The sequence below is a fragment of the Tigriopus californicus genome, chromosome 10 (genome assembly GCF_007210705.1).
Source record: "Tigriopus californicus strain San Diego chromosome 10, Tcal_SD_v2.1, whole genome shotgun sequence".
In the NCBI taxonomy this organism is placed as follows: Eukaryota; Metazoa; Arthropoda; class Copepoda; order Harpacticoida; family Harpacticidae; genus Tigriopus; species Tigriopus californicus.
Genome location: NC_081449.1, coordinates 12,508,316 through 12,535,989, shown reverse-complemented (window position 1 = coordinate 12,535,989; position 27,674 = coordinate 12,508,316). Strand labels below are relative to the sequence as shown.

Sequence of the window (27,674 nt, the reverse complement as noted above, 5' to 3'; positions counted from 1 at the left end):
TCCTCTTGAAAAAGCGCAGGAAAAGACAGTTGTAGAGAAAATAGTCTGTCCTGTTTATCGAAAGCAGCCTTGTCCTGAAGAAGGAAAAGGCTGTCAGTTTGACCACCCTAAATGGTGTCAAAAACTTCTCAAGTTCGGCCTTGAGAAGTACAATAGTAAGAAGGGATGTTCAAAGGTAGATTGTCCTTTTTTTCACCCGTACATGTGCCGTCAGTCCATGAGACTTAAGACATGCTTTAATGTACGGTGTACCTCCGTCCATGTTGAAGGGACGCAAAGAAAGCCGAGAAATAGGATAGCTCAGTTTCGTAGTTTTAGAGCTGACCCTATTCCTAAACCTAATCCCACCCCACCCCCCTTCCTTAACCCATTTAGCTTCCTCCCTCCCTCTCCTCCTACCCCCCACCCTCTCTCCCAATTCCCTCCTCTTCCTTCAAATACCCAATCCACCCCTATTCCTATAAAAACTCTCCTCCCTAATATTCCTTGCCCCACCCCTATTCCCAAAATACGTTCCTATTCAAATGTAGCTGCCCAACCCATTCCTCAAACCCAACCATCCCCATTAGCTCATGCATTGCCTCCAGTAGAACGTAGCTTTGTTGATAAGAGGGATTTTTTACGGTTGGAGAGGATGGTCCAAGATCTTGTGAACTTGGTCCGTCAAAAGAGAGGCCCGTAAAGGGGCTATATTTGAACGTGCATTGTCTGATTTCTAAAAAAGACAGCACAAAAGTTAAGATCTTAGAAGAACTAGCCGTTGAGAGAGAGATTGCATTCATCTCTATAACAGAAACCTGGCTTCGGCCAGGGGTCTTAGATGAAGAACTAACCATAGTTGGTTTCAACTTAGTTCGTTGTGATAGGATACGCCCTGATAATCCCATATTCCCACATGGGGGCGTATGCCTATATGTTAGGAATGATTTGCACATTAGTCATGTACAAATGTCGAATGGAGAAGTAGAGGTCTTAGTTTGTCATCTTCGAGGTCTTGATTTGTCTATTGTTACAATGTATAGACCCCCTTCTTGTTCAGCAAGCTCTTTTTCGTCAGCTCTCCAATTCACTGGAAATGAGTTGGACCTGGCAGTTTGCTCGAAGGTTTTCTTTGTAGGGGACTTTAATTTTCCGGCTAGCGTTGTAGAGTGGGAGGTTAGTCCTGATGGGTATATTCCCATTTCGAAATCGACATCTCAGTCGTTCGAAAAGCTGGAAGAATTCGCGATCTTGCGCAATTTCTCCCAGCACGTTGGTGTAGCCACTAGAGAGAATAGCGTTCTCGACTTGGTCTTTTCCAATGACCCTGATCTGATCCAGTATGTCCATGTGACACCTACTAATCTGTCAGATCATCATGTTCTTGAGATAGGGTCGACCATTACTCAAAAGCCGGCGTGCTCTAGAGTAAAACCGGCCAAAAAGGTCGGTTTGGCTAAGTTCAAGTTCAAAGATGAACATTGGCCGTTGATTATAGAAAGATTAGAAGAACTTGACCTGATTTCAATTCTGAAACAGGAATCGTCCATAGATGCAGCCATTGATAAGTTAGTTTCAGTTTTTAAGGAATTTTGCTCCAGTTTAGCAATCTCTAATGTGTTCCGAAAGGAGGTACACGGACAAAAATTCCAAAATATAGGAAGACTTTGTTCAAAAAGAGTTGCAAACTAGCAAAAAGGCTGAAGAGCACTTCGAATCCAGTAATTGTGGCTAGTCTCCAAAAAAAGTTGGACGTAGTTCAGGGTAAGATTAAGGCCTCCATCGAATATGACCAGTTACAAACTGAGAGTAAGGTGGTTCAGGAGGTCAGGTCGAATCCGAAGGCATTTTTCTCTTATGCGAACTCTAAGAGAAAAATGAAACACTCTGTTGGGCCTTTTGAGGTTGATGGGGCAGCCATTAGCAATGTAGAGACTATGGCTAACATGCTTGGAGATCAGTTCTCTAGTGTGTTTTCAACCCCACTGAGTTCGGAAGCAACAGCTCATTGCTCTGAAGATGAGTCTGTTGAGATTGACATGGTTAGTCAAGCTGAGCGTTTAGATGATCTTGTAGTCACAGATCAAGATGCTTTAGAGGCCATAAGGGACTTGAGGCTTTCCAGCTCTCCTGGTCCTGATGGTGTGACATCTCAGTTTCTGATGAGATGCTCACTGGTTCTCGCTCCTGTTTTCTCGTACTTGATGCGCTGCATCTTGGATCAGGGCAAGTTTCCATCTTCACTAAAGTTAGCTCATGTTGTTCCAATTTTTAAAGGGGGAGATAAGTCGCTCCCCAGTAATTACAGGCCGATTTCTCTCACTTCGAATATTGCGAAGGTGTTTGAGAAGATCATGAAGTTCAAACTTGTTGAATTTCTTGATATTCATGAAGTCCTTCCTCCTAGCCAGCATGGGTTCCGAGCACATTTTAGCACGGTTACCCAACTGATTGAACATATTGAGCGGGTTATTGAGGGACTAGAGAGTCATGAATCAGTTGATGTAGTTTATCTCGACTTTGCCAAGGCCTTTGACAAGGTAGATCATGGGCTTTTAGTTAACAGGCTCCATGAAATTGGGATCCAAGGCAGGGTTCTCAATTGGTTAAAAAGTTTCATTTCTGGTAGGAAGCAATTGGTTAAGGTTGAGGGATCCCTTAGTGACATACATGATGTCAAGTCAGGTGTTCCCCAGGGTTCGATCTTAGGGCCCCTCTTGTTTATAATATTCGTTGCCCCGCTTCAAAAGCTTAGTATCACTGCCAGTCTCTCTTCTTATGCTGACGATACAAAGTTAGTTTCTGGTAGGAATGGCCAAGATTCCAGTAGCCTTGCAAAGGACTTAAATCGAATCTACTCTTGGGTAACTGAGAGTAATATGGCCCTGAACGGAATGAAATTCCGCTCAATGACATTTGGGTCAACTCCTTTAAATACTCCACTCGTAGATAATGGAGGTAAAGATATTGAGCAGGTCTCATCTATGAAAGATCTAGGTGTAGTCCTCCAAAATAATGGAAAGTTCGATGAGCATATCCAGCTGAAGGTGGGTAAGGCTTTTCAAATGTGTGGTTGGATATATCGCACGTTTAAGTCCAGAGATAGCATCACGATGCTAACTCTGTACAAGTCGATTGTCCAGCCACATCTTGAATATGCCTCACCCATTTGGGCTCCAATGAGTTCAGCAGGTTTGCAAAAGGTCGAGCAAGTCCAAAGATGTTTCACTAGGAACATCACAGGATTGAGAGAGCTCTCATATTGGGAGAGGCTAAAAAAGTTGGGACTGTACAGTGTTCAGAGAAGGTACGGAAGGTATCTGATACTGTACGTCTTCAAAAGTATCCATGAGCTTTGTCCCAACCCAGGGTTTAGGGTCAATTCTAGTGACCATAGAGGCTTAATGTCCGTTTTGAGAGCACCTTCAAGCCTTCGAGAATCCAGGCTAGTTCGAACAATGAAGTCCACATCTCTTCTTTCTCGGGCTCCTTCATTGTTTAATTTGCTTCTCTCTAATATTCGGAAGGATTACATATTTCTAGATAGCATTCCAGATCAACCCTACATTCAAGGACTGGATCGGTCTGCCAACTGGAACTAAGATTGAAAGGTAATAAATAGACGAATTATGACCTTTCATCTTATTAGTACTGGGGATTGCATTTCCTGTAGCGGCTAGAAAAGCCCGTGAAAAAGCAAACTAAAAAGCAAGGGCAACAAACGCTCCTTCGATGACGGCCGCCCTCACCCCTTGTTCTGTGCCATTGGGAAGTGACACACCTCCAATCCAACCGGGTCCGAGGACGAAACCAATCCGGCAGGTAAGTTCTCTCGACTTGGACTACTACAAGTATTTCTATCACTCATATGAAGGGTTAGAGTCCCAGACTGTCTCCAGGCGCTTTCTTGAAAAGTTTCGAGTCCTTTGTCATTGCAATATTATGACTGAGAAAAAGGAAATACCCCGTTTTCCGTTCTCCCTGTATCCACCATCCCACTACCCTCATCCGTCTCAATTTGTGTCTGGCCAACCGCTCTACGACCATCCAAACTTTGGCCGGGGACGCGGGAAAGCTCGAATTGGGGGCCTAAAGCCAGGCCTCTGTCACAATTGTGCGCTTCCCGGTCATTGGCAGCGCAATTGCCCCTAGTTACTGAATTATGACCGTTTCAAGCGTCAACCATAAAAGAAGACTCTGAGACAATGCCACAATGCCTTTTTGCTTAGACAAACAGATAAAATGAAATAAATGTCAAAATTCAATGCATGCACAGTGCGGTTGGGCTGGGCGTATTGTCTTTGATTTTACTACATGGGATAACGTCAGTTGTTCATGAACGCATTTACTTGACAAGCTTTATTGATTTTCAGTATGATCTTATTGTTCTCGTCAATTCTTTGACTTGACCGTGGCTTGTAAACTTTGATATTTTAGGAGGCATGCATTTTTTTAAGTTCAAATCTAAAAATTTTGAGTAAATCAAATCAATTTAAAAAAACCTCATATACATACACTTATGTACACGCTCATAAAGCCCATATTTAAAGATTATCAAGCGTTGAATTTGAACCAGGGAATGCAAGTAGTTAAGATCAAAATTAAAAAAAAAATCATTTCCAGGTTATATTGCTCCCAACACCTCCGCCACATTTTCAATACATTTTTCATGAAATTGTAATAACAAATAATTGATTAAAATTGTAATGAAAATGAGAGTTTGATGATTTTCAACCTGGCCCCCATCCATTAAAAAAGATGAAGTGTTCTGATACTGTCATTTTCACTCTGCTCAAATTACCAATGGCGCTCACGTAATTCAATCTTACCAAACAACCGGTTAAGAGCGCAAAATTAGTTTACTCATCTTTGTACCTATGCTCTCCGCTCAGTTTTTCTTCTTTCGATTTGCACCTGGCCTTCAGAGTTCACTTCCCTAGGTAACGGCGGGACGTGTTAGTACCCGCGATTTGAACCTAACTATGGCTCCCCACGTGTTCCATGGGTTCCTGGCCTCTGCCTTCTTCATCGTCTTGGCCTCGGCTGGACTTTGGCGAGATGATGCCAAGGCCAAAGTCTATTCAGTCTACGAAGAATCTAGCTACGAATCGAGTTACGAAAATCCTCCTCCGGATTATCCTCGTGTGGACACGACAGTGTATCCGGACTTCCAGGACGGTTCAATGACTGGCAACGCCCAATCGACGTACAAACGGGTCAAAGGGCCCAAACTTCGCTCCGGTAAATTCGGTTACAATCTGGCCCAGCATCAGACTCCGTGGCTGGAATATGAGAAGGACCGGAATTCCAAGTCCAGCGTGTTCTTCCCGGGAAATCGTTGCCAAGAAGGACGGGTTTGCCAGTCGAGCGACGTGCCCTATCGAAGCGTTGATGGGAGCTGTAATAATATGGAACATCCGAGCTTCGGACAAGCCGGATTACCTTACAGAAGACTCTTGCCCAAAAAACGCAGCTTGGTCGATTGTGGGAAACACACGGATTTGCCCAATCCACGGCAAATCAGTCAAGAGTTGATCGAGAGGGGAGAATATGACAGGAACTCAAAGGTGAGGAAATGTTATGTTGGATGTGATTTAATCGTCAAAGATGTAGCGTAGAGTGACACATACGTTGGTCAAAAGTATAGAGGAGTCTACATAATAAAGACTCGAAATTTGGTAGAAAATGTCTTTCGGATAAAGTTTTATATTAGATAGTTCTCGAGAAATGTCCTTTATGGCGGGGAAACAAGAATTGGACGCATGAAATAGAGTAATAGTGAAAATTACAGTAATCCGGATAATCAAATATTTTACAAAATCCTCTATTTGGCATTAATTATTCATTTACAACCTCAGGATTGTAATACACAACCGTCAATAGACCAGTCTCAGAGCGACATTACCCATGCTTGCGTTCTTCAGATATAGTATCCAATATTGAAGTTATTTGTAATAGTAGACATATTTTTTTAGAACTGAATCCAACTCACGACATGTGTCCTACACATGGAATTTCATTAGAACACTGCATTTGAAAAAAGGTTTGTCTTGGACGTAACAGACGTGCATCTTCGAGTAATGCAAAAAATCATGTTTATGTCAGGCGAGAGGAACGTCTGGATTAAGTGATTAATTTCCTCAGTCTAGGAATCGACTGTTTGTAGCAAGTCGATGGAAAATCATTGAATTGAAGACGTGCAAATATTTGAAAACTTGGCATATCAATGTCTAGTTTGAAGCTTCTTTATTTTGTCACGTTTGATGGGAAGTTTTGTTTTGCTGTAAAAGCATCAGCTCTCAAGAAGATTAGACCGGAGAGAACGTTTGGCGCTCGTACTGGTCCGCCGCGTTGGCAGGTACAGTTAGTGATACTGGGAAGAGGGGAGTCGGTTTAGGAGTCAGATAGGCAAGAAACGAGTCCTTATACAACTGTTGGGAACAGAATGAGTCCAAGATGTTGCAATTTTGAATGCTTAGATATAAGCAAACCGATGATTTTGGGACTAGACATATAAAACTTGAAGCAAAGTTGAAAAAAATGGTTAGGGACTGACGGTGTCATTTTTAGCAAGTAGGTACTATGATTTCAGAAAAAACGGCTGTAAAATTGTAGCGGGTAATAGTCACCAAAAGATTGTCCGAGCTCAAGTATGAATTGCCAACGAACATTTATTTCAGTATCGCTTCTCGGCCTTTTGGCTAAGATCAAAGTGTAGTATCTGTTCTTATCAGCTTAATATCTGATACGAGGACCATGTGTCCTCTTCGATATTAAACTTATTTTTGGAAGGGGATGAGTGTTGGGAGCTTGCTCCCTCCTTATCACGGGTTGGCCTTGCATTGCAGTACCGCAAGGAACGGCCCACTGACCCTCATTATTATATTAATGTTACAACGATACATTCATCTCAATGTACCCTACTGATTCCACAATATGCCCAGATTGTTTTCGTTGGAAAACTACCATCAAAGAAGGGAAACCTACGAGGGCTATAGGTACTTAACATTATTTTTCGTCTCAACAGTGATGTCTGAATGGTGAAATAAACAGTTCCTAACCCTGCTAAGAACGTATTATCTTGCCAATTGAGTATCAACCGGGCAGGACACAAGCACAAAGACGACACATGCACACATCTATTAGAATTAAATATACAACATTTTTACTTAGGTGAGCATGATGACCATGGCGTGGGGACAAGTCATCGATCATGATATCGAAATCACGCCGGTCCGAGAAACTGCCCCTGGCGAATTTCTAGATTGTTGCCAGCCCCAGAACTTGGACAATCCTGATTGCTGCCCTATCGCAACTCCCATGAATGACAAATTCTATGGCCGCGAGGGACGTCCCAGATGCATGCCTTTCCTACGTTCCAAGCTTGCCAAACCCGCCAATGAACATTGCGACCAACAACCCGATGCCGAAAACTCGAACACCGCATTCATTGATGCATCGTTCGTTTATGGCTCTGATCAAGAGCGTGTCAAATCTGTTCGTAGCTTCAAAGACGGCCTATTGAGAACTTCTGTCGATACCCGTGGACGTTTTTTCCCACCCATCACTGTTGAAGGTCAGGTCAAGATGGAGTTTGGCGATACACGTGGAGATGTTCATCCGGCTTTCACCATGCTAAGTACGGTGTTCTTGCGCAATCACAACCGTCTGGCCAACGAACTCAAGATGATGCATCCGCATTGGGACGATGAGAAAGTGTATCAGGAAGCCCGGAAGATCAATATCGCCATCGTTCAACACATCACCTACACGAACTTTATGGATGCCCTTTTGGGCGAGAATACGGTCCGATCCAGTCCTGTGGCCCTCCATGAAGATCGATATAATCCGAATGTGGATGCTACAATCTCAATGGTGTTTTCTAGTGCTGCCTATCGTCTTCACACCTATATCGCCGGGGCATTCATTTTAAGGAACGAGCGATACGACGTGTCCAATGTCATGAGGCTTCGGGACGTGTTCCATAATCCGCTCCATTTGTTAGCCAATAACACCTACGACGATATGATGCGAGGGCTTTGCACTCAATCCCTGCAAGATTTCAACAATGTTTACTCGCACGAAATGACGGAATGGCTCTTCCCTGAGAAAGAAGAGAACTTCGGGCTTGATATCGTGTCCTTGAACATTCAACGTGGACGAGATCACATGATTCCCGGCTATGCCTCCTACAGGTGAGATTGAATTAGATTGGAGAAAATGATGTGATCCTCCGTTTTCCTTATGCTTTTATTCATTTTAGGGAGTTCTGCGGCTTGGGCGAGTCCAAAACGTGGGATAAGCTTTCCGATTTCATCCCGCAACCACTAGTCCACAAATTAGCGATGGTCTACAAACAACCCGAAGAAGTGGATCTGTATGTGGGTGGAAACATGGAAAAACCTCACATGGATTCTCTTCTCGGGCCAACGATGCATTGTTTGGTCAAGGAACAATTCGAGCGCCTGAGAACCGGAGATCGGTTTTTCTACACAAATCCAGGCCAGTTCACTCATGATCAATTGAAGACCATCAAGACCCAGACCTTGGCCCGGGTGTTGTGCGACAATGCCGACGTACATAGCGACCTGTTCTTGCCCAAGAACATGTTCCACATCCCTCATGCCAAGACGAATCGCGGCTTTAATTGCATGGATCATATGCATCACCCACCATTGAACCTACACGCCTGGCAATAGGATCCGACAAACCCTTTTATGAAAGAATGAACGCATTGGTTTTACTCGTTTTTAATGCATTTGAATTACCTAAACACTAAGGATCAATAAAGTAATACTAGTTATGAACACTATTCAACTCTGTTGGATCCTCGCTCTCCGAACTCTTGCCGTTATTCCCAGAGCGTTTCCGCTCTTGTTGGCGTCTGAGCTTCTCTTCGATCTTCTCCTGGATCTTCTTGGCTTTCGCGTCCAGTTCGCTCTCCCGCGGGGTCAATACCCGGGGCAAGTAGGATTGGGTCACTTGACGGGCCACACATGTGGCTAATACGACCGGCATCCAAATCGTGATTCGCCAGAGCCATCCTGATACTCGGTTCTTGTACCAATTGGAATAGCCGGCCAGGAAGACAGTGGCCATGGCCAAGCAAAACACGATCATACCCGCCGTGGCATGATACATCTTAATGTTGATGGGCTTGACATATTTCCGGAAGTTGAGCGCATATTTCGCCACAAGCCCACCCACCACGGCACAAAACACGCCTACCACAGTGGCCAAGCCAAACTTGCCGTGCCACGTGGTGAAGTGCTTCCGATTGTTCATCTCTTTGTTCAAATAGACGGCCGCAAACCCAAAGACGGCCGATGCCGTGCCGAAGGCATGCAAGATCCAATGGAGTTGGACCTTCTCTGGTCGGGGTGTGGTGGGGAACAGGGAGCTCTCGGGGGAGAACACCACAATAGCTTGAAGGAGCAACAGGATAAAGGCCACACTCATGCAAGTGGGATGCCAGGAGAACAAATCCGAGCCCGGGACTGACAAGTACAGGATGAACCCAGTAAAGGCCACGGAGATCAGATGGACCACCATTATGAATGACGGATTTCTCGTTGAGGAACTCGAGATATTTCGACAGATACTTTCACGAGCCGTGTGATGAGTTGGTGGGTCATCGGAGCTTGAGCCGGGGTTGGATGTTCAATGCACAGTAACTGTACCTGTTCACTGTGTTCAAAGAGGCATTCAATGTACTCCATGGAGAGAAGCATCATCCATCCATACTTGCTGCATCCTACGTCAGTCAGTCAGTCAGTGCTCTCTAAAGCACTAAAGTTTGTATGGTACGTACTTGATGTGACATTTCCAGTGCATCCTGAAATATGGCCATTCATCATTCATTTAAGATTGGTATTGAACTCAAATAAGAAGTTACATTTGCAGGAAATGAAATGGGTAGAATCCATCTCTTGTTCGGTTCCAGGAGCCACTGAGCTTGAAATGTGGTGTGAGACCATAATATATGATATTGGTGATAATTTGAGAATGAATGATGATATTTTTGATATACATTTCGTAATGTTTGACTGTTGTACTGATAGCACAAGCGCTTTAAATGGTATATGGATTGGCAGCTCTTTGGCAGATTCTAAAGAGATTTTTTGGAGGTCTCTGCCGTCTGTGCCGTAGCCGGTAAGGGCCAAAGAAGGGAGCGCCGAGTGCGCCCAAGAGCATGAACGAAGGTTGCGTGTGAGGAAAGGAGTGGAAAGTTGCGTGATAATATGTGTAACGGAACTTTCACAAAGATGTCAAACCACTGCATGCACTGCATTAGTAATATTAGTACTAAACCACAGGTTCTCAACAATATGGCTTTTTTCGAGCGGATGAACCGCAGCATCCCAAGATTTGATTGGCTTTTCATTTGAATTGGTCGCGTTGTTATTGCAAAACGAGTGCGTTGTAAGCCTGCCATACAGTCAATGAGTTCTAGTATCCTCCGACTAAGGCAGAGTGGTGTTGCCAGAAATGTCCTTGAAACCTGTTGGTTCTGCATAACACCACTCGGTCGTGGATGGCTGATCCAATCTAACGTACATTAGTGTCTCAAATACAGGTCCCGATGTGTCACAATGGGTTTTGGACGGGTGGAAACGGTGATATTGATCTGTGCTGTGATCCTTCTTCTTCTGGGAGTGGGACTCTTGCTCTACAAATTAGTCAAAATCACATTAATGCGAGTGTGCTTCCTGATGCGAAATGGAGACCGAGACTCGGATGCTGACACTAATGAAGATCGGCGGATCCAGAATCTCCTAGCACGACCCGGGGTTCGCAATATCCTAGCCAATCGAAGTCAATCTTTGGCTCCCAAGGGTGGAGTTTCGAGTCAGCTCTTCAGTGATCCTCCGCCTTCATATGATCCGAGAGATCGTGGTCCAGATATTGAGACGATCTCGTCCTATTCGGGTCCACCGCCTTCGTATCACAGTCAGATTGGGGATTAGACGGAGATTGGGATATTGTCTGTGGGTATTTCGTAATCGTGTGGATTTATTGCGAAAAAGAATATGGACAGTAACGCACATTCACACATTGATATTTGGGGGCATTGAAGAGTTGAACGAGTTGAGACTGGATGGGATTTAAGAGGCCATGGTGCACATTATGAAGGCGAAGATCATGTTCAAGAACTGAAAGAAAACACGGAAATACAATTTGTGATATAGTTTACCAACAGTGTTGTTTGCCATTATTTTGTAATTACTGTAACTATAGCATTTTATAATTTCTACTAAAAACTAATGCAATTTTTGGTTAATATTAGAGCATTTCTGGGCGAAAAAAATGTTCAAACTAAAACAGTGCCAATTAATAATTTGCTTTTTTGTTGTCAATTTCAGTGGGTACTCGTAGAAATCGAAAAAAACTTTTTAAAGAACTAAGCTAGGTAAGCTAGCTTATGGTTGTATTGGATGTTTCGAACTATCGTTGTCAACGGTTTGGAAGAATACGAATGCCCTTGCTTAAAACATAAATCTTGAAAAAAAAAATAACCAAAGGTGGCTATTTGTAGGAAAATTAGTTCGATTGATCTAATTCAACCCACATCATCGTTTCAGAAGATTCAACTCTATCACTAAAAATTATATCTATAATTTATATTGAATATTGACTAAAGTAGACTCGTGCAGGGTAGATCACCCAAAAAAGGTTACTTGTCACGGTGTGACTTCGAGCCGTTTTAGTCAATTGTGCCACCCAAAAACTCTCTAAAAGTCAGTTCTGACTGTGGATTAATTTTTAACTCCAACAGACAAAAATGAAAACATGACGAAAACATCAATTTAGGCCTCACCATGACAATGATTATGATGATTGCCACGATCATGACCTTGTTTGAATGCGATTTGATCGAATCTTTCAACTTCTGGTAGCAACCCTCGAGTTTGTAGTCCGCCTTGGACGGGTTCCTTTGACAATCATTCTGGTCTGAAATTCCCTCTCGTGCACAACAAGACGCAGGTACCTCCACGCCCTCATTGTCTAAATAGGCGTTTCCATCCCAATCCGTGAACTTATCCACTCCACAACATTTGAACTGAATGGAACACACGAACTATTGGTAAACTGAGGCTCGTGGAAAAGTTACCCTAAGAAACTCACGTCTGTTTGCACACGATTCCAGGCTTTGGTTAGAGTTTGGATCTTTGTGTCGTCGGATTTCTCGTCAAATTTCTTAGTCGAGGAGATCAGAGGCTTCTTCAGTTCATCCAACGATTGTGAATACCCAATTACGGCTCCAACAATCAGCACAATGAACATCGTCAAGATCAACGTGAAGTAGATGCCCAACATACATCGGCTCTCCTGGAGGAGTAAAAGGGTATCGTGAAACAGTTCTCTCGGTATAAAGGTTGTTTTGCGACATGCTAATTCATCATCAGGCAAACCACGGACTTCTAGAGATGTGGACTACGAACGGAAGGAATAAATTCGTTTCTCCTAAACCGTTCATTTTATTCCAAATGAGCCCAAAATACGACCATAAGATCTCGGTGAATAGTTGAACTCGGCCAAGTTTGAGCCCAAAGCTATGCTGAGGGACCTCAGGAGATATGTCCAAAGTTTTGTAGTAAACACTACGCAAAATTCACATTTTCGGCCAGCTCTTGGTCAACTACATAAGCTTTTGACAAAATAACTTTGAAACGAACCACTTAACAAGTAAATGATATAAAAATGACCTGCCTGTATTGTTTTACTTTAATTCGAAAAGTGGCTCAGAGTCGCTATGACCAAGTTGGGGAAGCTCGGTCACAGTCCATATTTCTATGAGTTTGTGGGCAAACTTAATATTTATACTATCTTACCACTTTCTACGCATCGTGTTCTTGGATAGCAATTTCATTTTTCTAGGGATACTTTGGATACTGTGGATGTAACACCAGTTTTAAACATAACCGTGGGGGTATGCTTTTTAAAACATTTGATTAAGCAAACTCGGACTGCACTTTTCAATGCAAAACTCTGTGGAACTTAATGGATACAAAAATTCGAAAGCAACCAATGCGCATATTTAAGAGATCTGCAGACCAATTTGTCCGGACTCTTCTACCATAATGAGTTATACGAGACTTTGTATGAAAATTTACATCGAAGCCCCTAATGCTGAACATAATTATAACATAATTTTTATTTGTTAATGCTTTTGTTTCTCTCCAGCGCTTTGTAATTCCAAAAATTTCATTCAGAATTCACTTGTGTTTATTCTTTTAAAACATATATTTTCATAGCTATTTTACTCTCCAAAATTGAGAATTTGACAAATGAACGAGCTTTTTATTCATGGTTGTTGAATCCGTTGATTGGTATTCTTTACAAAAATGTCACAACGAAGTTTCTAGATGAGGAACTAGGGTACGAATAATTATTGAGATGAACAGGAGAAGCACAGAAATACAGGCGAGTCTAGAGACAACCAGAACCATAGAATAGTACAGTCTTTTTAATGATTCGATATGTACTTTTAGAATAATTAACCCATAGAAGAGTACAGGAATAAATCACTCAATTTATTGCAAATCATATACAATTTGCTACTTCACCACACTGAAGTGAACTAAAGCGACCTTTCTCGAACCCGGATCCATAAAAATGCATGCATTTTTCAAATCCAAAATGACATTATTTTTCAGTCTCACCTTGATGGCGCCACAACATCCCAGAAAGGTCACCAAAATCACCAAGGCACTCACAACAATCAAAACAATGGCTGCTGTCGTATAAATATTCACGGAGAGCGAGGAGTCCGCAGATTCCACCAGATCTGACACGGCTTTTCCATCCACGAGTGCGTAAATCCCAAAATCACATACGATCACGGCCATTACCTAGGTCATAGCAATTATCGAATCATCTTCTATGATACTCAATGTAAGGAGGAGCCGTTTTTAATCAGATGATGTCAATGCAGGTGGCAGTTTTCTCTGGTTTATTGCCGCCCAACGTAGCCATTAAATCGAGATTCATTTGGTGACAGATATGCAACCTTGGCATGGAATGTGCACCACACGGTCCCATATGAGAGCTATCTTGGGATACTCCCACTCCAAAACAGGCTCACTTATAGTAATTGAATTTTTTCGCTTTTGAACGCACAACCGATTCCAGGAAAAATGACCGCTAAACGTTACAATCTTCTAGATGTTTGAAGTATTGACCTTATGGCCATGATCATTCGATCCTTCAAAGCAGATAATTATGATACTTACAAACACCAGGAGATTGGTAATGAAGAGCAAGTACTTAATCATATTGCCTAAAAACCCGTCCATGTTGGAACTTTGTTGAGATTGCCCTGTTGGAACACCACCAATTGGATCTGAAGAGAACACGCGCGGTTTGAAGACTGATAACTACGCTAGGCGCACTATTGACAATCGAGGTTCAAAAAAAGAATATGTGGGCTCTCTTTCGGTCTTCCTTTGGTTAGAAGCCACTTGGAAAAGTATGGACACCCGTATGATACTTGTTCCAACTCCTTTTTCGCCCAAACGTGTTACTTGCATATTAATATACCTGTCATGATAGCCGAATCTTTCAAGAGGAAGCCTTTTTGAAATTGGAAGAGGTTGATTAAAGGATGGATTTTTATCTTGGGGATCCAACTTTTGACAAGTTATTCAGCAGTCGAGCCCTTTACAATGGATTCAAACCAAAAGATAGGGAAAACAATCTATGGTTATCCATAACTTAACCACTGAAACCAGCCACCCATTTAGCCTTGTGGAAAGGAATAGCAAAATTATTAGTCAGCCACTAAGTATCTTTTTACAGATGTATTTTAAAATATCTTCTATGCAGGAATATTGTTCGGAAAGTAATAATTTTACATATTTATCAGACTTAAGAGTTCTTGCTGTTGGATAGCAATTGCAAAGAGAATCAATATCTGCCCTCTACACTTTCGTTAGAGGTTCTTCATTTCGTCTACCATTGTTAACAACGCAAAGTTGACAAGTTGTTGCGCCAAGGAGCAAAAGCTACGGAGTAGGTTGGCGTGTTGGCCTTTACAATTGGAAAAAAGAGCCTTGGCCTTCGTTCGAGTTCAACAAACAATACTATACGTCCCGTCCCGTGCTCATTTCCTTTCACGTGTTTCGACGACCACACTTTCACACACACACACACACATCCTGTGTGCGATATGTTATTAGTAGTGGCTTTTCAACCAGCTTTGCAGATGACTAATATTCAGGAATGGAGCCCAGCTCCACTTGCAAAAAAAACAACTTTAATATGTACATCAAGCTGATCAAATTAGTCAAGAAGACACCACGAAACAAAGAGGAACGCACAATGGCGCGGTTTGTTTAGGTGTCAGCTAGTACAGCCGCTCGGCCAAACCAGCCTTGAGTTCGTTCCCAAAATTTTAACTGTAAAAAATGGAATCATTCAAAAAAGTGTCCTTGACTCACAAAGAGTCATTGTGTGGCCCAGACCACGACGACGGTCGACTTATTACCATGAGCTCTCATGACACAGAAGAAAGCCCTCTATCAAGGTATCAAGGGTCCCTCCTATTGCGGCTTTCAAACTGACACTCGTGCACTCTAATCCAGATGGACCACGCACCAAGTGAGCAAGTTCAGTACGCGCAATTTTGCGTGAGGATACCTTGATAGAGCATGAAGCAAGAACTAGAATATTCTTAACATTTCTTTGGAGGGCCAGGTTGCTTAGAATATCAATACCGCAGGCAAATGATGCATCAATCTTTTTGAATACGAAACGAGGTTGAATCATCCTATTAAGGTTGATTACATATTTGGATTGTTCAAACAGATTACTTCGAGAGCCTTTATTGGAAACAAAGGATATGCAACTCGCTCAAGAAAACACTTCGAACTGAACTATCATTTATTTATTTATTTATTTATTAAGGGCACGAGGTCCGACATTTTCAGGATAATGACGTTCCCACTTGAAAGGTTTGCTCATAAATTATGTGTGCTAGCTTTCATCGTCTGAAGACAAGGCCCGAACCATTTTCTTTCGCTTTTTCGGCTTCTCCCCGCGATTAGCTTCAATCATCACTTCTCGCTCGTCTTCACTACTTGAATCCTCCAGGACACGTTTGGGTTGACGCGTTTCAGCATTATTACCTTCGTCATCGTCGTCATCGTCGTCACCTTCGTCCTCATTGTCATCAGACAAAACTACGGCCCTTCTGGAACGAACCAAGGAGTTGTTGCACACGTCTTCGTCGTCGCTCGAGTCTTCCAAATCAACTTTCGAAGGACACGAATTGACCGAATGCGTTGGATTTTGATGCAAATCTTCCGGAATTGGTTGTGGTCTTGGGATGTTCATACTCTTTTCTTGACTTCTTTCCTCTAGATCGTGGCTCCTGGCACTTGGCAGCTCAATAATGGAGCTCTCTGGAACAGAAATTAGCCCAACACCAGACTCGCCGTTTTCTTCATCCGATGAAGATGACGAAGATGAGTCATTGTCATCGTCATTATCGGAGAAGAGAGCGGGCCTCTTTCCGTCCACGTGAACGGGTGATGCGGGGTTTTCTTTGTCTTTTTCATCGTCGCTGGAGTCGGAGCCCTCAATGGCATCGCGCGATTTGAATTGCTTGTTGCGTTGGCCGCTTTTCGACGATTTTCGATGGATTTTCTTGTTGTGGAGCTCTTTCGCATTCTGAAATCGTGATCAAAGCATGGAGCTCAATGCGTACATCAGGGAGAAAACGTAAGAAATAAGGCCGTAATCATACCACTAGTGGCAAGATTTGGTGGCAAATAAAACATTCAACACGCTCCAAAATCGATGGGATTCAAAAAGAGGTGTTTCCACCTCCTTGTCAGATGAGTATCGTAATGCTTCATAACGACCGCAAATGGATTCCAGAGGGATCATTACTGGCTCGACATGAAGAGAAGTGTGCACACCCTCGTTTTATGTATTCTGTTTGTACGTACCTGAATGAGATGGAGTTCTTTGAGTTTGCGAACGATTTGTCGCTTGGTTTTGCCTCGAGGCTCCAAGAAAGCGAGCAATCCATCCAAAATGGAACCTTTGTCTTGGCCCTTTTCTTGCATTTCTTTGAGTTGCTCAAAGGTGCGCGTCAAAGTTTCCTCGTCTTCTTCGCTCCAAAAGCTCTTCTTGCTCTTTCCACTCATGTCGAGGGTGACAAATTGGTAACCATCCATCACATCAGCAGCGTCTTTGGGACTGATCCAGAAGAACAACTCGATAAAGCATTTGGGATTTTTCACTACAACGTCGAAGAACTTTTTGAGCAAAAACTCGGCAAATTTGTGCATTTCTGTCAACGATTTACTCTTCCCACTTCCCAAGTTGTACTCTTCGTGGATCCTTTGAAACACTCGGAACACGGACACGTGGAATAAGAGAGCCGGAAGATCGCAATCAAAAGCGATCCGGTGAAACATCTTGATGATAGCGTGATTAGTGGAATCCGAATTGGTGCGGTATTCGCGAAATAACTGGGCGTAACATGTGCATATTTGGGCGTTAGCATAGCGCAAGACGAATCCTTTCAAATCGAATTTCTGCTCCCCGATGTAAGTTTCAACCGCAACTTCCTCCTCCTCCTCGTCTTCCTCTTGGTCATTTTCTTCTCCTTCCTCTTCGTTTGGATCCGCATCTTTTCCAGCAAGGCCCTCTTTTGCAAATTCATTATCCTACATTTTAAAAAGATATAAGATATTACCTCCTAGGGTGATGAAATTTGATTTGAATGAATCAGTTGTTCTTCTCACCGTATTTGATTTTGGGTTTGTACCATTTTCAGCACTGTCGAACTCATCAGAAGGCAGATGGGCGGGATCTGGCGTGTCCATCTCGGAAAAGAGAATCTCTCTCAGTAGGATGAACTCTTCCTCGGCATCAATATCCTCTGCGCCAAAAACCTCATCTCCGTCTGGCCATACCTCTCTAGAGGCTCGAAGTAAGGCTAGTGCTAGACCGGCCTTTTGGCCTTGCAATGCCTTCTGAATTCGATAAAGTGACACAGCTTTTCGTTTATCTTCCTCTAATTCTAACGTGGCATCAAAAGGTGATATTCCAGTAGGGAGCTCGCCCCCTTCACCTTGGAGATATTCAGTCAGCCCTGGTGACACTTTATCCCAATATTCCTCGTTCGTAGCGCGAGCTTCCGAAAAATTGCCCCCAAGAGGTTTGCCTCCTTTCTTTGATTTCTTTCCACCTCTTCTCTTCTTTAAGCGCTTTCCTATGACCAGGCTATTGGTTTTGCTCATGTGCTCCAAGAGTTTCAGAAACACATGGTTGGCCTCAACAAGATCTTTGAGGAAGGATTTGGTCATCTTATCGGACTTGAATATGGAAAACAAGGTGAGGCAAACCTCACGGTATTCGGGCTCATAGAACACATTGGCCAGGAGCACTCGCGCCGAATGTCGCAGGATGTCATCATTCTTGCCATTATTCTGCATGGTCACGATCGTACTCAAGAGCTCAGCATAGGCCTTCAAGGCCAAATGCATCCGTCGACTCCAAAGTAAGCAGACGGGTCGATTGCGTTTCTCGTGCTCAAAGTTGTCCTTGTAGAGCTCGATTTGCTGTTGGATGTAGTGGAAAGTGGACTTGCTGAGAGTTTCACTCACGAAATCCACGTGGAACTCGTACTTCCGGTTGAACTCCATGAAGAACCGCATGGCCCATAGATAGTAGCTCTCATCGTTCTGTTGGGCTCTCTGTCGGTTCAGGTAGTCCTTCACCGTTCGCATCATCACATTGTAAGCCCCATGGATGAAATCAATGCAGAACTCCTTGAGGAACAACCGAATGGACAAGGTGGATCGTCGGGTGACGATTTTCTCGGTGGGCGTCACTTTATTGCGGGCCACTTTGAGGGGTCGCTTTTCTTTGTCAAAATCCAGGTTGTCCAAGTCTCTCAGGGGCTTATGACAGAGCATGTGCTTGCCATCTGAGATGGAGCTGATGTTACTGACCACGAAGGTCCCTCCGAAACGAGAATGTCGGGCGGGGACAAACGATTTCTTCTTCTGCCTCTCGAGCTCTAATTCGCGTTCTCTGGCTTCCATCAATAATCGCTCATCGCGAGATTTTTCTTCCTCAGATCTCGCAACATTGGCCGAGGCTAAATGACCCGGATCCTGTAGAAGACATTGGTGAACTATGGTCTTGAACGTATCAAACCAACGTGTATGTATGACGAACTGGTACCTGTTCTCTCAACATGAGGGAAATAATTTCCACTACGTGCAGGCAGAATTGACTTTCTTGGCTGGAAGAGGCCATGAACAGTAGGAGCTCGGCCATGCCGGACTTGTGCAAGACCCATAACACTTGATCGTGTATACTGATATCGTCGTCCATTCTCTGTTCACTGGCAGCATTAGAGGGCACCTATAAAATGTAGGAATTCATTCGAACTGGCGAGTTCATATTGAATGGGTTATGCTCCACCTAGTAATTGGTTAGGTCATTTTGTTTTAACGTTTATACGAAGAGTTTACGGGTCATTAAAACTGCTTAAGCCAGTCTAAGTCAAGCATAATTAAAGTAGCACGCCTTCCGAGTACGTATCCATGGCATTAAATATTCTTATACCTGAAGCATGTTTCTTAGAAGAATCAGGATCCGCTCAATGGTGAACTGATCGTCCTCGGAGCGATCCGCCGGATCCATTTCCAAGATCTTCATCATCCTCTCCTGATTTCGCTGCCAAAGCAGCTCGTCCACAAAAGCCCGCTTGTAATCCTGTCGGATTCTTTGCAATTGTAGATAATAGTGCCTCGTTAGTTTATCTTCGGGCAACTCTTCTCGAAACAACAAAATCTCCGGATTGGTCAGATTCACTAACAACCTCAAGACCAGCTCGAAGAGATCCGACTCTTGGGCATAATCCCGCATCAACGGAATCAAATCGGATTGCACCACCTGGATCTGCCCCAAGCGACGTCGAATCTCGTGATTTTCGTCATCTCGTCGTAACTAAAAGCAATGGAAAGAGGAAAACCATAAAAGATCCTTAGCCACGATCGGAAACGCCAAGATAACTTACAAATCGAATGAGATCTTTAACACATTCCGAGCAATCCGGATCCTTGACATATTTATTGCCGTCCCAGGTTCCCAAATTCGAACACGTGGCCTCAAGGTCTGCCACCCATTCCATTTTAACTTTTCACGTTAGAACTAATGATTTTGAAGAATTGAGAACGACGATTGTTGTTATGTTCTTTCCCGCTCAAATAGTATAAGTCCACGGAAGTATGAAGACCTTGAACCACAAAAACCTCACAGGTCTGTGTCTTCCTTGAACCTTCTGGTAACGACCAGGCCTACCTGTGACGCAATTTTCATTGTTTAATTGCAATTAAGATTACAAGTGAGGGCAATTGTAATCAATTACATTGCAACCGCTGTAATGGATGTAATGGAAACATTTCGACTTGAATTGATCCATTTTAATTTCTCATTCATAACCATTTTAGCGAATCCTTGAATTACGTCTAGTTTTGGATACATTATCACTCCTTCATGATTTCATGCATTTTATCTTGGTTTCAATTTTGCTCACAGACTTGCTGTTAGAGAGAAATCGAAAAGGAATGCAATTTGAATCTGAATCAAAAGTAATCATAATCGCACTTAATTACATTTTAAAAGTAACTGCTGCAGGTCTGATAGAATTGATGGTTGGATGAAGACGTGTATGATCATGGATGGTTGAAGCCTCGGTATTAAATAGGATTGCCGCAGGGCACTTGAGCGTAATTGCGGAGATGTCCATCATGAACTAGATTGCTTAGAGATGTTGAAATGAGGCCTCAATACCTCAATAACAGCTGGAGGGATCAAAAAACGTGCTATGATTGAGCATACATGCATAACCAAAGGCAAAATGAACACGCTCATCCTGACACGAAACATTAGCGACGTTTACTACGCTAGTTCTTCAGTTCAAATTGCACTTGGGTAACTTCAAGAACGTTGTGTGTCAATCCCCCAAAACTTGGTAAGGTACAAATTTTTGAGGCCAAATGATTGCTTTCAAATCCATTTAGGGAAAGCATCTCGCAAATGCTGTTGAAATTTCAAAATTTCTGCAGAGCACTTGATCAGGGGGAAAGGGATGCTGAGTGTCTTTGAAAAGTAAACATGTGACATCGTCGGCTTGTCAACTCGCACTTCTCTAGACATGAGATCGATTTTGATTTAATAGACGGCTCAAGTGTCTAGGGCAATGAAATCACCGCAAACCGGAATGCATTTTGTTTGTTCTACCAAACCAGACAAAGCCTTGATTCTTTTCCCTCTCCTCTTCGAAAGGTCCAACTTTAGCGCCCACTCTTTTCCCTACCACATTCATCAAAGCATAATGAGACTTTCAACTCAATGATTGGACGAAGATTTCTTTGGTAAAAATCGTTTAATCGACTCGCAAGATTCCAATTGCCGTGATGAAGCAGAGCCGGCAATCAAGATCTGCAGAAGTCCAAGACAATGGGAGCAAGAGAACAAGGTACATAGAGGGGGGGGAGGATCCGGGATCTCGAACGAAAATGCGGAAATGCGGAAGTCACCTTGAACTTGCGAGTCGTACAGAAAGCCTCTCCAAAATTATGCTCTTGGTCACCAACGAGTTACAGGGGCGTTAGAGAAGGAGCGGGAGGCAAGTGAGGGAACGTCATCTTTTCTGGAGGAAGGAAAGAACGGAATCAGATCCTCCTCCTTGTTCTCTTCCTTGGCTTGTTCCTCCCCCATATCTTTCCTGGGCCACAAGCTCTCGCTATTCCCGCAATCACTGAGGCGTTCGGAGAGAAAGCTAGGATCTCGCACAGCTGACAGCGGTGAAGAGATATATGCCTCTTTGGCCTCGAAACATTTCTTTGTGAAGGAACACAAGTCGTCGTATTAGCAGGGTGGAAAAACTCCGACTTGTCCAAGGAGCGGCTTATTTTCCAAGCGTTGTTCCTTGGACGACGTCTTCCCTGGAGACAGTTCTCTTCGCTGTCAAAGACTCGCCGCTCTTGACAAGATCAAGAGTGTGGAAAATCAAGTCCTCAGTAGTTCTACTACTACTGCTACTACTATTACCAACACCTCCTTCAGCACCATCACTAGCATTTCCTCCACATAAGGTGGTGATGGGTTCTACTCATTGGAGTGTTTATCTTTCATTTTAGATTTACGAGTGTCCATTCATGTCCTAGTGATCTCAGCTGCGCTACATCATTCACTCAAGAGACTTTTACTGCGTTACTTTACTTTGATCGACTATCTACTATGAACATTATCCAGTGCGATCTCAAAAAAAGTAAAAAAAGTGTCTTCTGACTTATCCTCTCTTGCAACCGGGTGATTGATCATCATTGGCATTCCAAGCTCAAATTGGTGCTACTTGTCAAGCTCAAGCCTTCCAGATAATGTCTGAATTATCACCCAAGAAATCGAGCGAGGACCTGGAAACGCGCCATCCGCCTCCAACTTTCGCCGTCCATTCTCCTGATGGAGAAGAGGAGAGGCCTTTATTCGGAGAGGATATTGTGGTACCACTTGTGGATATCCCTCCACCACCGGATGGTGGCTGGGGTTGGGTCATTTGCTTCGCCAGTTTCATGTGCAACCTTATTCTCGATGGCATTGCCTACACGTTTGGCATCATGCTGGAGCCATTAGTGGAACACTATGGCTCCAACCGCAGCACAGTTTCGTGGGTGGGAAGTCTGCTCACGGGGGTCTACCTGATGTCCGGTCCAATTGTGGGTGGTCTTGTCAACAAGTATGGCTGTCGACCGGTGTGCATTACCGGGAGCATCGTCTCGTGTGCAGGTCTCCTTCTGTCAACTATATCGCCCAATGTGCCCGTTCTTATGCTCACGTACGGCGTGATTGGTGGCTTCGGATTGGGATTGATCTACCTTCCTGCAGTGGTGGCAGTGGGCTATTACTTTGAAAAGAAGAGAGCTTTGGCCACTGGTATCTCCGTGTGCGGTTCAGGAGTAGGGACCTTTCTATTTGCTCCCTTAGCCACGTATTTAATCGCCCAATTAGGCTGGAAAGGAGCGAATATGATCTTTGCCGGGTTTTGCCTCTCTTGTTCACTATTTGGGGCGTTGATGCGACCTTTGGAACTCGAGCTGGTGGATAACTCCGATTTGGAGGACGGCGGAGGGGATGACAATTTTACTGTACATTTGCCGGACGGGACGCACCATTTTCAGAATGGCTCTGAGCAGACCAGTGGCAGCCTCACGCCCAATCAGTCTTTCCACCTGAGTCATGACATCGGCTTTTTGTCGCCTTCAATCAACCTCAATCAGTTGCCCACTATAGAAGAGCAGAACATCATCACGACAACTATCGAAGAAAATGATGGTGAAGAAAAAGAACCGAACGATGAAGACGAGGAGGAAGAGGAAGACGAGGAAGAAATGGAAGTCCAACCTGAAGCCGATGTCAACCAGTTACGAGAGCAAGCTCAGCTAGACGCTCGCAATGCTCGGGCTGCTCTCAAAAGACGAACTATTTCAGAGCACATGCCTCCGTCTCAAGGGAGTCACACCAAGCTGGGAATCAGGTCTCCAAAGAGCAGCAGCCGAATTCCGAGGAATAGTTCCGCACCTCATTTTGTCGATACAAGCATGATGATGCCGCGGAATTCCTCCTCTCCTGGATTTGGCCGACTTACCCGCATGCTCTCTCAGATCTCACAGGATGGTAATAACTCCACTTTAGACGATCATATTGCTTTCTGCATCGATGGAGCTCAATTGGACTCAAATAAGACGCTTTTGCTTCGACCCGCGAGTCAATCCAGTCGGAGAGGCAGCCGTCCCATCGTTCGACCCCTCTACAGGAAAGACGTGTTCTACTCGGGCTCCGTCGCCAATTTGGTCCACGATGAAGATCACCAATCCCGAAGGATGTCCCATGTCCCCTCGTTTGCTAATCTGGACGAATATCGCCATTCCGTCATTTCCATTCCCAAAACGCCTCGACGCCAATCCATGCTCTCCATGCACCGTGGTTCCATTGTGGCCAGTCATTTGTCCATCCCTCAGCATATTCGGAAAGCGAGCTTGGCCGAAGACGATCCAGACCTGAACGAACCGGGTCTGTCCACTCTTCGGGAAATGCTCAATCTGGAGCTTCTTGGAAACAAGATGTTTCTCCTGATTGGCATCTCCAATGTATTTGGCATGTTAGGCTTCTATACCCCGTTTGTATATCTGCCCAACATGGCCAATCTCAGAGGTGTGGAAATCGACGATGCCAATTTTTTGATTTCAATCATTGGCATTTCCAATACCTTGGGACGGGTGTTCTCGGGCTGGATGTCGGATTTCTCCTGGGTCAACCCCTTCGTGGTGACCAATGTGGCCGTTCTCTGCAGTGGGATTAGCGTCTTCGTCCTTCCATTGTGTCAAGGCTACATTTCATACACGGCCATCGCGCTTCTCTTTGGATTGTTCACAGCCGCTTATGTGTCGCTCACTTCCATTGTATTGGTCCAGACTTTGGGTCTGGACAAGCTGACCAGCGCTTTTGGACTCTTGGTTTTGTTTCGAGGCGTAGCCTCAGTTGTTGGCCCGCCCATTGCCGGTTCAATTTTTGACGCAACGCAAAGCTATGATATATCATTCTACATGGGTGGGGTATTCCTGGCAATTGCTGCTATTGTTAGTACGGCAGCTGATATATTAAATCGCAGGTCGCTCAAGCTGAATCATCCTAAAGCAAATGGAGCTCTGACAAAGCCCACGTAATTCCTTTCATTTCGGGGAATCTTTGATCATGAGACCCCGATCTGATACTAAAAGAAATGGTTCTAATTTCGTGAAGCTTTCGTAGAAACCTGCATTTTATGAATCACTTCATCTCCCTTCGCTTGAACTCAGCCCTTTATGAAAACAACGCATATAATACCTTTTGAAAACCGCATAGCCACAGAGTATTCGAATATCCGCCATAAACACTCAAATGAAGCAAAAATTGAAATGAACAATTTGAACAATCCACATGTTATATGGTATTAAAGGAGTATCTACACAAACTGGTTTCAAATCGACAATCAAAAAACTCCGATTGTCTCGAGGCGCTGCATTCATTCAGAGTGGTGGATCAGAAATCGCCAAAAGCTTTGCCCTAAACATGAGGTTGACAGATCTCTCGTTTAATCCGACCCAAAACTATTCAAACGAATTCGTCAAATTGCTTGCATTGGTTACAGGGTAACTCGACAGTTTACAACTCGACACAGCAAGGCTCGACACATCTGAAAGCTCGACACACCGGAAAGCCGAACATATTAAAAATTCGATGCTTCGGAAAACTCAATACATTAGAAAACGCGACATGTAAGAAAACGCAACATCGGAAATCGGAAGATCGAGAAATCATGAATGCTTGAAAACAATTGCTAAGGTCCTTTTAGGATAATTGCAAATCGAGATAGGGTATCCTTGCTTAAGATCGGAATACTTATGTTATCAAAAAGATTGACCCCAGTTTAGAACTCATTGGTCAAGCCATAAAAACTCAATAAAGAGCTTGGAACTGGGAAATTTTGTATATGTCATTGAATTATTTAATGTGTCGGCCTTTAGGATGTGTCGAGCTTTCAGCTGAGTCCAGTCTTCCTTTGTCGAGTTTTCCTGTGTGTCGATTTCTCCGATGTGTCGAGCTTCTTGTGTCGAGTTTTCCGTCGTGTCGAGTTACCCTGTAAACGTTTTTTTTGGTTTGGTTTTTCACGGGCATTTCTAACCGCTACAGGTAATGTAATCCCAGTACTATTAAAATGAAAGTTTATAATTCGTCTATCTATTACCTTTCAATCTTTATATGATATTTGGTCTACCAACGAATTTGAGTTGGGACCGAGCTAGTTCTTGAATGTAGGGTTGATCTGGAATGCTATCCAGAATGCTATAAAAATGTGTCCAAGTCTGATTTGAAAGATGCTACCGGACCAACAAGGCCTACGTATTCCCTATGAGCATTAGAGGGAAGTAAATTAAACAATGAAGGAGCCCGAGAAAGAAGAGAAGTGAACTTCAATGTTCGAACTAGCCTGGATTCTTGAGGACTTGAAGGTGCTCTCAATACGCACATTAAGCCTCTACGGTCACTAGAATTGACCTTAAATCCTGGGTTGGGACAAAGCTCATGGATGCTTTTGAAGACGAACAGTATCCGATACCTTCCGTACCTTCTCTGAACACTGTAAAGTCCCAACTTTTTTAGTCCCTCCCAATATGAGAGCTCGCTCATTCCTGTGATGTTCCTAGTGAAACATCTTTCAACTTGTTCCACCCTTTGCAAACCTGCTTAATTCATTGGAGCCCAAATGGATGAAGCATATTCAAAATGTGGCTGAACAATCGACTTGCACAAAGTTAGCATCGTGGACTTAAACCTTTATCTGAATATGCTTCTTGAACTTTCCATTTTTGGGAGGACTACACTTAAATCTTTCAAAGATGAGAAATGCTCAATATCTTTACCTCCATTATCTACGAGTAAAGTATTCAAAGGAGATGACCCAAAGGCCATATTACTCTCAGTAACCCAAGAGTAGATTCTTTGCATTATGTTTATTTAGTAGAAAAAAACTAGAACCTTCCAACACTAGTTGAAAGAAGCAACGACGTGTTTTAAAATATCAGCGCATTGTTTTGGACGTTCTTATTCCTCTTGAAAGAAAACATCTAATCAGTTCAGCAGATTTTATCTTAAAACAAGTCTAAAAATAGGTTATTTTTTACCATTTTTTACCAACATGATGCAAATATAGCCAATTGTTACCGATATTGCATCAAGTCCGGAATTTTCAAGAAGCAAAACATTTTAAAGGACGGGGGAGGTACCATCGGACATTGATGACTAGGGTCGTGGAAAGGTTTATATGAAGAGGATTATAATTCAATCACAAAATGTTACTATAAGACTCAACATTCATATACATGTTAAGCCACTGATGAAAGTCCGATTTAGTGAGACTGTTTGGGCATGAGGTGTCCTAACGCATACATTCATCCCTGTAAGGCAATGCTGACTCAATCTTGTCGAGTAGTGTGTATACGTACAAACAATGCAAGACATACTCTAGTTTTGTTTCTAACCTCTACATTCTGTGATTGATATAACATATGGTTACAGATAAAGGTAGGGATAGAAAATAAAAAAAAAATACCTTGAAGCATGAAGGCTAATCCATCTTGTAATGGAAATATGTTATCAGAAAGGCTTAATTAGTGATGTTGAAAGCAAATGGTAGGCGCTCATTCGTGGCTTTCTTTTTGATTGAAAAAGATCTTAACATTTCTCAACATAAATCCCCTCAGTTGGTAGCACTTTTTCAATATGGTCGTTAAAAAATGTACTCTGAGATGACAGCTCGGCAGCTTGCATACACTAGAGGTTGCGTTGCTTGCCTTTCGAGCATGACGTAGCGTATTGTAACTTTTGAAGATTTTCTTGGTTGGAATAAAAAATGTTACGGGTTCGAATCCACAGAAACCTTTTATATATTAAGTTGATTTTATGATAAACTAAATGTTGGGAATTGATATAAGAAGGCAAGTTGGTGTATGCCAAATTGTAAGATCCATTCATCTGACCCCCACAAGAAAAGGACTTGAGCAATAATGGTTCAATACAATAGTTTTAGTTGGGCTGGGTTGAAAAGGGCTCAACCAATCTCTAAA

General features: G+C 43.3%; 5 protein-coding genes and 1 non-coding gene across 6 annotated transcripts; 3 read left to right on the top strand and 3 right to left on the bottom strand.

The window, feature by feature from the left end:
• Positions 1-4,891: 4,891 nt before the first annotated feature.
• On the top strand, positions 4,892-8,791 carry LOC131887807 (peroxidase skpo-1-like). The gene is made up of 3 exons (XM_059236512.1): positions 4,892-5,546; positions 7,153-8,174; positions 8,243-8,791. The coding sequence occupies exons 1-3, from the start codon at positions 4,962-4,964 to the stop codon at positions 8,676-8,678; spliced, it is 2,043 nt and encodes a 680-aa protein (XP_059092495.1). The 5' UTR covers positions 4,892-4,961; the 3' UTR covers positions 8,679-8,791.
• On the top strand, positions 6,661-6,852 carry LOC131889754 (U2 spliceosomal RNA). Its single transcript, XR_009374224.1, has one exon. It is a non-coding gene; the product is annotated as a U2 spliceosomal RNA (small nuclear RNA).
• On the bottom strand, positions 7,634-9,761 carry LOC131887808 (transmembrane reductase CYB561D2-like). The gene has a single exon (XM_059236513.1). The coding sequence runs from the start codon at positions 9,529-9,531 to the stop codon at positions 8,776-8,778; it is 756 nt and encodes a 251-aa protein (XP_059092496.1). The 5' UTR covers positions 9,532-9,761; the 3' UTR covers positions 7,634-8,775.
• Positions 9,762-10,972: 1,211 nt separating this feature from the next.
• On the bottom strand, positions 10,973-14,641 carry LOC131887809 (CD82 antigen-like). The gene is made up of 5 exons (XM_059236514.1): positions 14,214-14,641; positions 13,644-13,832; positions 12,106-12,309; positions 11,798-12,040; positions 10,973-11,132 (listed from the first exon to the last, which is right to left on the bottom strand). Exons 1-5 carry the CDS (start codon positions 14,274-14,276, stop codon positions 11,085-11,087), a joined length of 747 nt encoding a protein of 248 aa, XP_059092497.1. The 5' UTR covers positions 14,277-14,641; the 3' UTR covers positions 10,973-11,084.
• Positions 14,642-15,847: 1,206 nt separating this feature from the next.
• Positions 15,848-20,223, bottom strand: LOC131888063 (protein timeless homolog). Its single transcript, XM_059236843.1, has 6 exons — positions 20,024-20,223; positions 19,570-19,953; positions 19,183-19,365; positions 17,736-19,112; positions 16,932-17,657; positions 15,848-16,650 (listed from the first exon to the last, which is right to left on the bottom strand). Exons 1-6 carry the CDS (start codon positions 20,135-20,137, stop codon positions 15,955-15,957), a joined length of 3,480 nt encoding a protein of 1,159 aa, XP_059092826.1. The 5' UTR covers positions 20,138-20,223; the 3' UTR covers positions 15,848-15,954.
• Positions 20,224-20,835: 612 nt separating this feature from the next.
• Positions 20,836-26,024, top strand: LOC131888064 (monocarboxylate transporter 9-like). Its single transcript, XM_059236844.1, has 2 exons — positions 20,836-20,980; positions 22,152-26,024. Exon 2 carries the CDS (start codon positions 22,392-22,394, stop codon positions 24,732-24,734), a length of 2,343 nt encoding a protein of 780 aa, XP_059092827.1. The 5' UTR covers positions 20,836-20,980; positions 22,152-22,391; the 3' UTR covers positions 24,735-26,024.
• The last annotated feature ends 1,650 nt before the right edge of the window (positions 26,025-27,674 follow it).